At 39.1% G+C, this 13,228-nt stretch overlaps 1 protein-coding gene across 1 annotated transcript; it reads right to left on the bottom strand.

Moving 5' to 3' along the window:
• Positions 1-11,787: 11,787 nt before the first annotated feature.
• Positions 11,788-12,984, bottom strand: UBTFL1 (upstream binding transcription factor, RNA polymerase I-like 1). Its single transcript, XM_011952100.1, has one exon. The coding sequence runs from the start codon at positions 12,982-12,984 to the stop codon at positions 11,788-11,790; it is 1,197 nt and encodes a 398-aa protein (XP_011807490.1).
• Positions 12,985-13,228: the final 244 nt, after the last annotated feature.

Here is a 13,228-nt window from a genome sequence, read left to right as displayed (position 1 = left end):
TATTCCCAGAGAAGTCCAACAGGAAGATACAAACGTTTTTTGTTTTGTTTTCTACCACTCTAAGAGAAATCACTGATTAACCTAATAGCCACATTAATTTGAGGTCTCTTATTGAATTTACAAAACTTCGTCAGTCTCATGGGTGAAATGAGTTATTATTTTAACGCTTTTCTCCACATAATGGATGATGTTCTACGATGACTAGAAATGCTATATAATAATTAATTTGGGCATTTTAAACAAGTTTTAGGACGTATGCTAATTCACAAATACAGAATCCAAATGATAGGAATGGGCTATATATTTTTTTCTATAACATATTTTTGCTGTCGTGTGACAATTAAAAAAAGAAAAGAGACTTCAGAAGTGGCTAATCAAACATTTTCTGACAGAGGGATTCTTTGCCAATAGCCCCCAAAAGACTTAGAGTCAAGAGTGTCAGAACAGTGAAGACAAATCTATCAGCCCTATGTCTGCCAAGGTTCAAAAAATCTGTCAAGGTTCAAAAATCAAAGCAGAACCCATAAGATATATGTACAGGTAGGGAGATTCACATATGAATCAAGTGCAAGGAATTGGTTTCCACAGTTGATGGGCTGCCTGAGCAAGTATGAGATCCCGGTTAAAGTCAGTCAGGAAGAAAAATCCTCAGCTGGCTGGGTCCCAATGGTCATGATTCAAAGCTTTGGTCCAAAGTCAATGGGGAGCGATTGGAAGATTAGAGTCTCATTTGCTATTGTAAGTGTTGTTCGAGGAATGCCTGTGTCTTTCTTTAAAGGACTCTCACTGATGAGGTCAGACTTACCTGGGTACACTTGCTAGTTACAGGAGTAGGACCTTTGGTTACATCTGAAAAATACCTTCCCAGTAGGTCCTAGGTGAGTGTTTCATTGAATAATAATAAGGTTTGCCTATGCCACAAAGTCCAGTTTCATTCTCCTACATGTGACTTGCCAATTATCCCAGGACCATTTGTTGAATAGGGATCCCTCCTCTTGCTCCTGGCAGCCCTGAACCCGCCCGGTTACATGACCACACGCCTCTGCTTGGAGGAGCGTTGCCGCAGGGGCGCGCCCAGCTCCCCTACCCTGAACCCGGATGCCTGGCTCCTGCTTCAAGGTGCCAGAAGTACCAGGACCCAGCGCCCGTCTGACCTACCCGGACTGCGCCCTGGCCTGCAAGACACCGCGCTCTACTCTGCCCTGCGAGATACCTGGAGGGGTCCCTTTGGATCGCAGCCGCTGCCACCACAGTCACCACCATAGTCGCCGCCGCGGGCGTTGGAGGGAAGCACCTGAGGGTGGCTTTCCCAGCCGGCTGCCACACAGGAGCTCTGGATGCTTAGCCCGCCCGACCGAGAGATCTTAACAAGGTAGGTATCTTGTAGGAGAACAGCTCAACCCAAAGGCAGACTGCTAGTCTGGACTTTACTACAAGCAGGACTGCGGTGATGTTTATAGCACTGAAGTGAACTCCATTGTAAGTACAGAAAGTGACCTCTCTGCTTTCCCCTCGAAGCACAATCATATTCACCTTGCAGACTTGAATCGCTGAAGATGTAAGCCAACTGTTACTCTCAGTTTCGGAGACCCCCTGTGGACAGCATGAAGACTGTCCCTAATGAAAGTCTTAGCAAGCAGGAAGGAGTCAAGGTTAAGGAATGCGTCTGATTCCCCTGAACTGTAGTACCTTGAAAGTGAACTAAGGCCTGGGTTTTGCTCTGGAAGCCTGTCTTGCCTGCTTCTATCATCTGGCGCTCTGCATGTGAATCTTGGACCCATATGGACACTGCTGTATGTTACTGTCATGATTCTCTGCTCTTTTGTGAGTTCAGACTTGGCACCTTATTTTACTTCTGATCCACTCTCTGCTGTCCAGAAACGTGGTGGACCTGTAGTCCAGCTATGTGGAAGGCTGAGGTTGGAGGATTGCTTGATCTGGGGAGTTCCAGGCTGCAGTGCGCTGTGATCTCACCACTGCACTCCAACCTGGGTGACAGAGTGAGAGCCTGTCTCAAAAACAAAACAAAACAAAAACAAAAAGCTGACCGTATTTATCCATCCTTCCTTATTGCTCTAATAGTAGTATTCTAATATACAGTGAGATTGTATACAACATGAGGATGGTTAAAACAGTATAATGCTATTAAAATATAAATGACTACAGAATTATATGTTTGCATTACTCCTATCATTGAAATATCCCATTATGCAACCCATCTGTCATTAAACTTTTGTATCAGGGTTCCTCCTTATAGATGGAGTCAGCCTTTTTTAGACTTTGTTCTCGGCAATCCTCATTAAAGGAGGCATTACTGGATTGTTTTATATAAATTCAAAAAACATATATCAGGAACTTTTAATATGTTTGTTGTGTTCCATATTGAGAGTAATTAAATTAAGTACTAGAAAATACACCACGAAATATGATATTTGATATACAGTTGGACCTCCATATGGTAGGGTTCTGCACCCACGGATTCAACTCATTGTGCATTAAAACATTTCAGGAAAAAAAATTGAATGATTACATTTTCACTGCACATGTGCAGACTTTTTTGCTTGTCATTTTCCCCTAAATAATACAGTGTAACAACTACTACATAGCATTTACATTGCATTAAGTATTTTAAGTAATCTAGAGATAATTAAAGTACATTGGAGGATGTGCTTAGTCTACATGCAATTACTTCACCATCTTATGTAAGGACATCTGAGGATTATTAGCATCCAAGGATTTTGGTATCTATGGGGGATCCTGGAACCAATTTCCAGTTGCCACTTAAGGAAAGGCTTCATACAAAATTAACAGATCAAAATATAGGTATTTCTGATAATAAAGATATCTTACTGCACATGTATTTTAAAAATTTCAAAGACCTAAATAAATTTGAAATTTTATTAAAATATAATGAGGTTTCTCAGTATTCTGTATTTTTCTGAAGCAAAAAGTGAGTCTTACTTTCTATTCTGGTAATGATATGTTCCCAGGTAACTGTCTATAGGATGCCATAGGTGGAACAGAGAAACTAAAATTCCAGTTCAGGGGGAAGAAACATGTGCTCTTGCATTAACCCATGAGTTTGGATAAACACACTCAGGTATTCATTTGCCTGGGCTGGCTTGGAAATCAAGGGGAAAAAAGATACAGCTGGAAAGAAAAGACATGTGCAAGATTCTAAGAGAGAGTCGTTTAATGAAAATCAAAACAAATGTATACCTCCACACTTTTAAAGATGGTGCAAAGTTTCATAGAAACAGATAAAGAAAATTGAGTAGTCAGCAGGTTAGCATTCTCAGAAGTTGGTGTTTCTGATGCCTTCAGTCAAGTTACTGACCTATCCCTGATTCTGTTAGTGCAAAGCAAAGGAAAGCAAAGGAAAGGTGTAAGAGGGTAAGGGAAAGAACCTTAGAGGCTACAAATGAGAAAACTGTTGGCCACATTAACAAAGCTCACCATGCCACATTCATAATCTAGAAATACCCCATCTGGCCTAGAGGCCTTTCTGTATCCTGAGGTAAGACTGGGGAAGAGGTCTTGAGATGACCACAGTAGTCTTCGTGACACAAAAATGTAGAAAAATTTTCTTGGAGTTAACCAGCGTGTCATTTCTCATTGTCCAAGAATCTTTGCAAAATCCAACAGCCCAGTTCCAACACTGCCCAACATCCACCTCTCAGTGATATCTTCCAAAAGTGAATGCCTAGCTTCGCCATCAAGAAAATACTTAGATTTTGCGGGAGTTGGGGCAATGTTGAGATCATCAGAACCAAAGAGTAACTGTCTCAGATCTTCAATCAAGGGGAATGTAACAAGTGGTTATTTTATTATCCCAGGAAATATGAACTGCAGGAATAAGAAAACAGTCACATGAAAACATAGTGTTATAAACTTCTAATGAACGTGGGCTTTACATAGTGTCTACGTACGCCAGGTTACCACTGGAAATATGGGTCAGGACAGCAGGCACACTAGAGAAGTTCACTGATGTTCAAGGGTTACTCCATGTTTGTAATAATCAAATCCTGAACCAGAAAAATGGGGAAAATTACAAAGTTTCTGAGAATATGAAAGGAACAGAAATTATTACTAAGCTCAGTTACATTCCCCAGAGCATTTAAATTTGTGGATTTTTTAGTAATTCGAAGTCAATAACAAAAGCAACTTGCCCTTATTCTCAGAAAAATAATGTAAACAATAACTCCTATTTTAAATAATCACTTTATGTCAGATTTATGGATTTTTCACTGAAGCATGCATAGGTGTAATAAAGTAAAAGAAAATCCACATATGCTTTTTAAAGAATTTGTCTGTGAGAATTCTTTGCCAAAGGATCTCTTGAGAAAGGGATAAATCCAGTGAAATTAGTTGCCAGTTTACTTTGTGGCTGTTGTTATAAATATTCTTCTGTTTTTAATATCATTGATGATTATAGAAAGGATTTTTGTGTAATGTTATACACCACTGTGATGCTCAGTGTCAATAACCACAAGCTAGGACTTGACAAGCTTAGCTTAGGCAGGCATGCTGCTTCCTAAGACCCAGCTTCCCTAAATGCACTCGATAGCATTTCCATTTGTAGCTGGAATCCACCATCTGTTACATACAAAAGCCCCAGATCCTTGAGGATCTTTTCTTTTGCTTCTTTACACCTTATTTTCACCATACACTGTCAGAAATACTTACCTTTCTGCCATTAGTCCTGGCATAATTTGGGGCCATTATGCCAATTTCTTTATACACTTTGAAAATTAAAATTGGAAATGGTAATTTTCTCTATCTGATTTTCTATAGTTCCTTGAAACTAATAGCCCTGCCTAACAAACAAACAACACCTTTCTACCTTTTAAGAAGGGGAAGACTACATGTACTGTGAAGGAGGGTACATTTTCATCATAAATTATGTTCCCACTTCAGTATTAGACTGATAACTGTTACAGTTCTCAAAACTTGAATATAGGAAGAACTTACCTTTCTAATACATTTCTAAAAATAGATAAGAAAGAAGAGAGAAAGTCTTAGCATTTGTCACAAAATTCATAGTGAAGGCTTAATTCATTAGATTCCTAAGGATGGGTGAGCCCAAAGGTTATAGCAATTGGTGTATAGCAAATGGCCATTGAGGAAATATATTGCATGGATCCCCAAATTTCTAAATATCTAAATACATTTAAATACAAATTCAAAAAGCTTCAAATAAACTTTTGTTTTTACTGCAGTTTTTCAGCAATTGAAAGAATTTTGAAAGGAAATTTTTTTATGGGGTGTTTTCTACTGTTTTTGTTTGTTTGTTTGTTTGTTTGTTTGCTCCTAGATCAAGAAAAACTGACTTTGTCTCTTTTATTACTAGAGAAGCAATTCACTTTCCAGCATCATGAAAGCATCATTCCAAACACATCACAGAAGGCAAAGAGGATGAGGTCATTTTTCCCAGTGGACTCTGTTTCTCTCAGTCCTAATCTGGAGCAGCTCCAGGTCTGGTTTATGGCACATTTCCTTCAGTTTCTTATACATTCCTCCTACGGCTTTCCCCTTTCATTTCATTCTGTCTTTACTGTCTTTACGTATATTTGCTTTCCTATTCCAGTCTTTCCAAGTGACATTCCTCTTCCTCATAAAGTAAATGACAAACTCTCCAATACTCAGCATGGATCATCTTCTTCCATAGATTCACATAACCCTGAAGTAATAATGAAATCATTGGGACACATAGTCTACTTTTAGTCATGCTTTTTTATTTATTGTTTTATCTTAAGATATTTAGCAATTTGTTGCAATGAATGAACCAAAATTAGGGACTGGTTTCTCTTTTCTTTCTTCCTTTTCTTTCCTTCTTTTCTATGTATGTATATATATATATATATGTATTTTCACCAGAAGTCAAAATCTGGCCTTCAACTATTTGCCCTCAAGTATCTACATGTTATTTAAAAATGGTAATTTATGATTTGATAATTAGCTTATAATACACAAAAACCTCATTACTAAATCTGTTTAGTTTCTTTATTGTCAAATATTTTACCTGCACACTGATTCTTTATTCTTAAAAAAAAAGTGGATATTATTTCATAGAATGAGATAAGACTTTTCCAAAATGCTTACTTTGAGCAATTCAAAAACTACCTGCTAACCAGATCTCACCCCATTAGTGCAACTTGCTTCTTCTTTTCTAAGGCTTTGCACTACATGTATAAGCTGACTTCCAAGCTATCCTCAGAGACGTTATTCAACAATCGCCTTCCAATATTAATTTCCTCTCTCTCATTTTCTTTTTCTCACTTTTTCTTTGTTATTTTCTCTCAATTTTAAAACCTACCTTATTTACTCCCATTGTTTCAAAATAAAACTAAATAGCTACATTGACCCAATATCTTCACTTGATTCTTGTGCTATCTCCTTTGTCCACAACAAAACATGTTTCCTGACCACATGAGTATGTTCTCAATACTCATTTGTGAAACTTTCCGTCTGTCTTCAACTCCAGGAAATCTTTCATTCCCAACAGTTTACACAAACCATGTTCTTCATCTCACCACCAACATCCTTTGAACTACATTCTTTATCTGACCATGAACTTTCTTTGCTAAACACACATTTTTTATTCCTATAATTTCTAGTCCTTTCTTCCATAAAACACATATGAACTTGGTTTCAGAAAATTATTTTTTAAAATAAAATAAAACCTTCTCTCCTATTTTTCTTCTATCAACTCATGTTTGCCAGTTTTTCTTTCCTAGCCTGGCCCATTAATACACGGATTGCAGAAGGTGTTTTATTTAACCCAACCCCTCCCTTGCCTCCTTGGGACTTTCCTGACTAACCCGAAAGCTCCAGAACTGGGGACAACTGGGTCCCCTTTCACTGCCCCCCATGGAGGCTCTGTTGGGTGGCCTCGGAAAACCCCAGCTGCCTTTATATATCTCGGTAGTGGTTCAACTGTCTTTCAGGAAAATAATCATTTCAGATCACTAATTTAACCCATCTACTTTCTCTTATAGATACAAAGAGAATGTGCAGGGAGAAAGCAGAGTTTTCTTTAATCCTGGAGCTGTGCATGACGGACAGAGAAGCCGACTGCTTTCTCTCTGCACACTCTCTGAAAAAGCCTTAGTTCCTCCTCCCTGCAGTCCCTGTAGCCCCTCTCTTTACCCTCCCAAGACATTTAGTGCTCGTGCTTTATCCAGGTCATGTAGGTACTATTCCCAGTAACCAAAATCTCCCACCATTATTAACACAAGAGAAATAGGGGAGAAACCTATCCCCTATCCCTACTCCTGTCAGAGCAAGACAGCCACCCCAAACATCCCTTAATCTCCAGAATTTTCCCACTAGTAATAATGAATAGTTAAGATCAACCCTTTGGGTTCATATTCCTAACGTCATTTCCCAAGTGTAGCTGACTTAATTGAAACATTTTCTAAAGCCAAAAACTTGCACTTGAATTTGCTGATAATTTTCTGGAGACACATTGTGGTCCGCAGTACCACATCTGAGAGTAAATCACACAGTAAAATGATTAGCCATTGTGGAAGATGGGGGTGGTAGCTGCTTGTTATTAGGGATTCTATAAATTTGAGATCTCTCTCTCATATATGCTATACATATATAATGTATTATATATGACACTGGCAGTAAACTATAAATTAAATAATATATAATACATATATTCATGTAAATGTATAATATACATATATATTATATATAGCTAAATATGCAGATACATAGATACGTAGATAGATACGTACCACTATCTCTACCTATCATTTGTTTTTCTCACTGGTGGTCACTGTTGTTCAGGCTGGAATGCAGTGCTGCTATCTCACTCACTTCAAATTTTGCCTCCCAGGTTCAAGCTATTCACATGCCTCAGCCTCCTAAGTAGCTGGGAGTACAGGCATACGTCACCATACTCTGCTAATTTTTGTATTTTTAGTAGAAAGGGGGTTTCACCTTGTTGGCTAGGCTGGTCTCGAACTTCTTACCTCAAGTGATCCATCTGCCTGGGGCACCCAAAGTACTGGGATTACAGGTGTAAGCCACCACACCAGGCTTATAATACATTCCTGGACGAGGTGTGATGGAGCAAGGACAGGCAAAAAGGCTTCTAGGTAGGGTCCTGGAGGGATCCTGCAAGGACCAAGAGGGATGCTTGGAGGAGGAGAGGATCAGGACACACTCCAGAAATTGACCTTCAGGAACAGCTTGAGGTGGCCAGGCACAGTGATGGAGCTGGATCCAGTGAGGTGGGGCTGAGATTCTGCTGGGCAGGAAACAGAGAGGACTGCCCAGAGGCACTTCTCTCAAGGTTGCAGCTACAGAGTATAAGCTCATGGTAGCCCTGGCACTAAGGTTCTTTTAAGAATGCTAGATATTACTTCATGAACAGTCATATCAAGGTATACTATTTTTGGAAAGGCATTTTCTTCCCTCTGCACTCTCCTTAGATAAGAAACAAAGAACAATAATAATGAAAGCATGCCCTATTGATGCTATTTGTATGGAATGGAACTTGAACTTTTATAAGGTAAAGATCAGTCAACACAGCTTTCCTAGCATCCTGATTCTAGAGCTCTCCTGTTGATTTCATAAGGTATTCATTAAAAATCCCTTGAGTTTTTGCTCTGTCCTGGTTCTGCTTCTGTCTCCACTCATTACTGGGGCCTTCCCATTTTTTGATCCTATTGTGTCAGCCTTGTTTAATATGTAGTTTACTCCCAGTATATTCTTCTCAGTATGGAGTTTGATCCTGGAAGAGAATTTGGGCTGGTTATTTTAAGAGCTATAGAAACCATATGGTCCCAGCCTCTTTTTATCTTATCCTGGACTCTTGTTTATTGATGTGTGCAAATTCCCACCCTACTCAGTTTCTGCAGCTCTTTTTTAATTACCTTGCACACCTTCTAGTGAATCCTTGTTGCTGATTTGGGGAGTTCTCAAATCTACATACGTTCTGTTCACCCTCTTTGCTTCATCCTGAAAGGATTCTGATTCCTCATGGATATTGCTGCTGCACCTGATTTGTCTGTGACTTTCTATATTTGGGATTTTTTAGGGTACATTGTCACTCAGTGTTGTTGTAGATACTGTTCATGAATTTTGATTTTGTTATTCTAGTTTTTCACTGTTTTTCTTTAGAGGTTTGGAAATGGTCTGAAAGTATACTGTACTTCTCTATCTTTTCAGAATTTTAAGGTGAAAATTTATATATACATGAAAGAGTAGGTGTTGAATAAGTTTAAAAACACTGTATTTAAAATCACAAGCAAAGCCCCAACTGCATTTGTACATCTCACCACCTAGCCTGAGCTACAGGCCTTACTACCACTTAGTGACAAATGTGACTTACAGTATCTTCTGAATTGGAAGTGAAAAGAATCAGATCTTTAAAGTTATTTTTGCAAACTTGATGTTAAGAAGCGAAACAAGGGACGTAATATGCAAACACATTTTCTAAATAAATTGTACCCTTTAGTCATCTAGAATTCATGTAAAAATGGTAAAAAATGCCTAAATCCCCAGAATCTGTAAGAAAATGAAAGTGTGATGGTAAATTTTATGTGTCAGCTTGAATTGGTCTCTGTAAAGTAGGTGTCCCTCCCCAGTAGCTCCTGAATAGAACAAAGGGCTGATGAGAGAGGAGTTTGACACTTTTGTTCCTGCCTCACTGTTTAAGCTAGCACATCTCATCTTATCTTCTCCTACCCTGGAACTGAGGTTTACACCATTGATTTCCCTGGTCCCCAGGCCTTTAGACTCGGATTGAATTACACCTCTGTCTTTCCTAAGTGACTAGCTTGTAGATTGCAGATCATGGTATTTTTTGCCTCCACAATTTTGTGAGCCAATTCTTCATAATAAAATTAGCCTTTCTGGTTGGGAGGATCACTTAAGGTCAGGAGTTCGAGACCAGCCTGGACGACACGGTGAAGCCCTGTCTTTACTAAAAATACAAAAATTAATCGGGTGTGGTGGTGGGTGCCTGTAATTCCAGCTACTTAGGAGGCTGAGGCAGGAGAATCACTTGAATCTGGGAGGTGGATGTTGCAGTGAGCCCGGATCGCACCACTGCACTGCAGCCTGGGCGGCCAGCCACTATATCTGTCTCTCTCTGTCTCCTTTCTGTATTATTATATCTCTCTCTGTTACTCTGTTTCTCTATTTTGGTGGTACTGTTTCTCTGGAGGATGATGACTAACACACTAAGAAAAATGACATAAATATATGATAAAATAAATTTGTTAAAAATCGATATACATTATAAAGTCAACAAAATAATAATAACAGTAAATAGCAATTTTCTTATTTTTATAATTTATTTCAAATGTACACATCGGCCTAATTTTCATGATTTTAAATTCTGTAAGCATTAGGTTGAAAGTAAGAAGCAAGCCAAGAACATATTATTATCATTGCTTAATATTCTCCTGGATATTTTAATCCAATACATTTGGAAATTAGAGGTATAAAATGGTAAATATTTTCATTATTCTCTGAAACTTATTTACCTAGAAAAGACTTATAAATAAATATTTACTAAGATCTCTAGGGACAAAATAAGCACCCGTTAGTCAATGGTTTTCATATAAAAAGTATACGACTGCTTCGGTGATGCTAATATTCACGAGAAGAAAATATGAAAATAGCCAGAAATGTTTAAGAGAATAAAGGTGTACTGAGAAGGCGCTAACCTCAGGTTGATTTACAAACATATTAGTAAATGAAAAAAAATTTAAACAATGTTATATTGTTGTATGAAGTCACAGAGCAGATAGTGAAACAGAATAGTGTATTCATCTCTATTTGATTTTCTGTGCATCTTTCCATCAATCCTGAGTGCTGAAGGGGAGATTCACTTGCCCCTGAAGCAGCAGGAAATATTTGGAGCTTCAAGAATAAATGCAGAGAGCACTTAGAGAAGCTGCACCCAGTGTCATCAGGGATTCTGTGGAGGAGCCCATTCAGATGAAATAGGTAAGTTTTTATTTTGTATTTTCATATATATATATATATATATATTTTTTTTTTTTGGAAATGAGAAAGAAAAGTCTCAATGAAAGCTAAGAGTCAGACATACATATAGAAATATTGCTGCCTACTCCCAGGCATGGGAATGACCAACTCCTTCCTTCAGGGAGTGGAGGAGAGAGATATCAAGAGTATAACAATTTTCTTAAGACATTTACCCCACCTTTCATCAAATATCCCCAATCCTAGATTAAGTGCAGGAGTCCTGAAAAACATTTCCACAGGGAAGGTCAGGGTCCCAGGCTCATGGGTGTCTTCTTACTACCTTTAGCAGGACAAAAATGAGTAAAGCAAAGTTTCTTGCTTCAGAAATATTCATTCTAATACAATGTGTACCCTACACCTAATCATTGCTTCATTCCAGAAACTTTAATTGCATAAAATTCACTGGGAAAGGGATGACATTTGTCTGTTTTTAAGGATAAAGGTAGTATTGGCTCAAACTTATATTTATTCTCCCCAAAGAGTCCCTCCCAGGTTTGTAATCCTGGTGTAAGAGAGTGCTGCACCAAGTTGCTTCTTTCCAACCTGTCCTACTTTGTATAGGGGAGGAGAGTGGGGAAGGAAGAAAAGGAAAAAAAAAAAAAAAAAAAGAAGTAAAAAGAGGCAGAAGGAAAGTCCCTTTTCTTTGACATGGATGGCATGAATGGGCTTTTGCTGAGAAACTCTGCCTGACCCTGGAGTCTGAGTCATGTGGAGTCTGAGTCAGGTGGAGTCTGAGTCAGGTAGAGTCCCACTTAGAAGTCCTCTGAGGAAGCTGCACTAGAACCACTGCCCTAAGACATCAACTTCCATTTCTTCTCCACTGCTGCAGTCTGAAGAGTTACTGCTTTCTCCCTCTTCTCCATCTTCCTTCCTGTTCTCTTCTGGTTCCAAGGAGACATGACAGTTTACCCAAGTAGTCTGTGATGAATCTGTTCCTGCAGCCTGGAACCCCTGCCCCTCCCCAAACCCTTCTTGCAGACCCCTTGCTGATGAGGACTGAGGATCTGTTTGTCTCAACCTGGGGTCCGGGCCTCCTGTCAAGGCCATATTCTTACCCTTAGCATAGGTCGATTCTTTGTATGCAGCATAATTTTCAGGTGACAAAGTCTTAAGCCAGAGATCCAATGTCACCTTGTATTGCTTCTGCAGCTCCTCAGCCTGGCTCTTGTAATGATCCTTCTGGCTCTGCGGGATGCGCTGCCAGCGTCTGCCAATCTCTACCATGCGCTCCCTCAGGGACAAATGTTGCAGCTCCTTACTTGACCAGGAATCTTGGTGAAATTTGTGGTATCCATTCATGGGGGGTTTCTGAGGTTCTCCAGGAAATTTTACCTTCTTGAAAAATTGATCCGTTTTTGGAAGAGACCTCACTTCTTCCATATTTTTCTGAACCTTCTTTTGCACTTTGGTTTGAATCCTCTTGGAGACATCAGATTTCTTGGCCTTCTGGACTAAATCAGGGTGTTCTTCCCTAAAGCGAGCAAGTTTTTCCTCAAATTCTTGCTTTTCCTTCTGGAAATCCTGAATATATTTCTGTTTCATCTGCTCTGGGAGTTCCTTGTACTTCTTTGACAGGATTTTGGTCAGTTCCTGGCTTCTCATCCCAGGGTACATTTGGGAGTACTGGGGCCAATTCTCCTTGAAGAAGCGGATATAAGCAGTAAGGGGCCTCTTTGGAAAGTCTGGATGGTTCCTGCCTTTTTGACTTTTGTCTGTATTTTTAACACATTTCTTAGCTTCCAGGACTAATTCTTTCAAACTGCCATATTTTCTCAAGCTGCAAGAAATCTCTAACCATTTGAGTCTGCACATTTCACCAGAAAAGTTTTTAAAAGCTGTTTTTCCCCAGTCCATGTGTGACTGAATTGAGCTGAACGTGCCGTTGCCATCAGATGGGAGATTATTCTCCATGCGTTCCAGTAACCTCAAGATGTCTTCGTTCGACCAATGGCCTTGGTTTCTAGGCAAAGCCATTTTGATGTCTTTGGCTTACTTATAAGATCCCGGTTATGTAGACACCAGAGCAAGAATAGAGAGTTCTTTACTTTTAAAAGTCAGTGGATTATTTATTTCTGGAAGTCCTGCAGTATGTGTGATTTTGTATTTCTGAGGAGAAAGAAAGGAAAGTTACTCTGCTTCACTGGGATTAATGAAAGAAATTACACCCTATTTGCCATATGTCCCTTGTGTAATTAATTTACTCTTAACAATACAAATA

Source organism: Colobus angolensis, unplaced genomic scaffold (assembly GCF_000951035.1).
Source record: "Colobus angolensis palliatus isolate OR3802 unplaced genomic scaffold, Cang.pa_1.0 Scaffold332, whole genome shotgun sequence".
In the NCBI taxonomy this organism is placed as follows: Eukaryota; Metazoa; Chordata; class Mammalia; order Primates; family Cercopithecidae; genus Colobus; species Colobus angolensis.
This window is presented reverse-complemented; position numbering and strand designations above follow the sequence as displayed.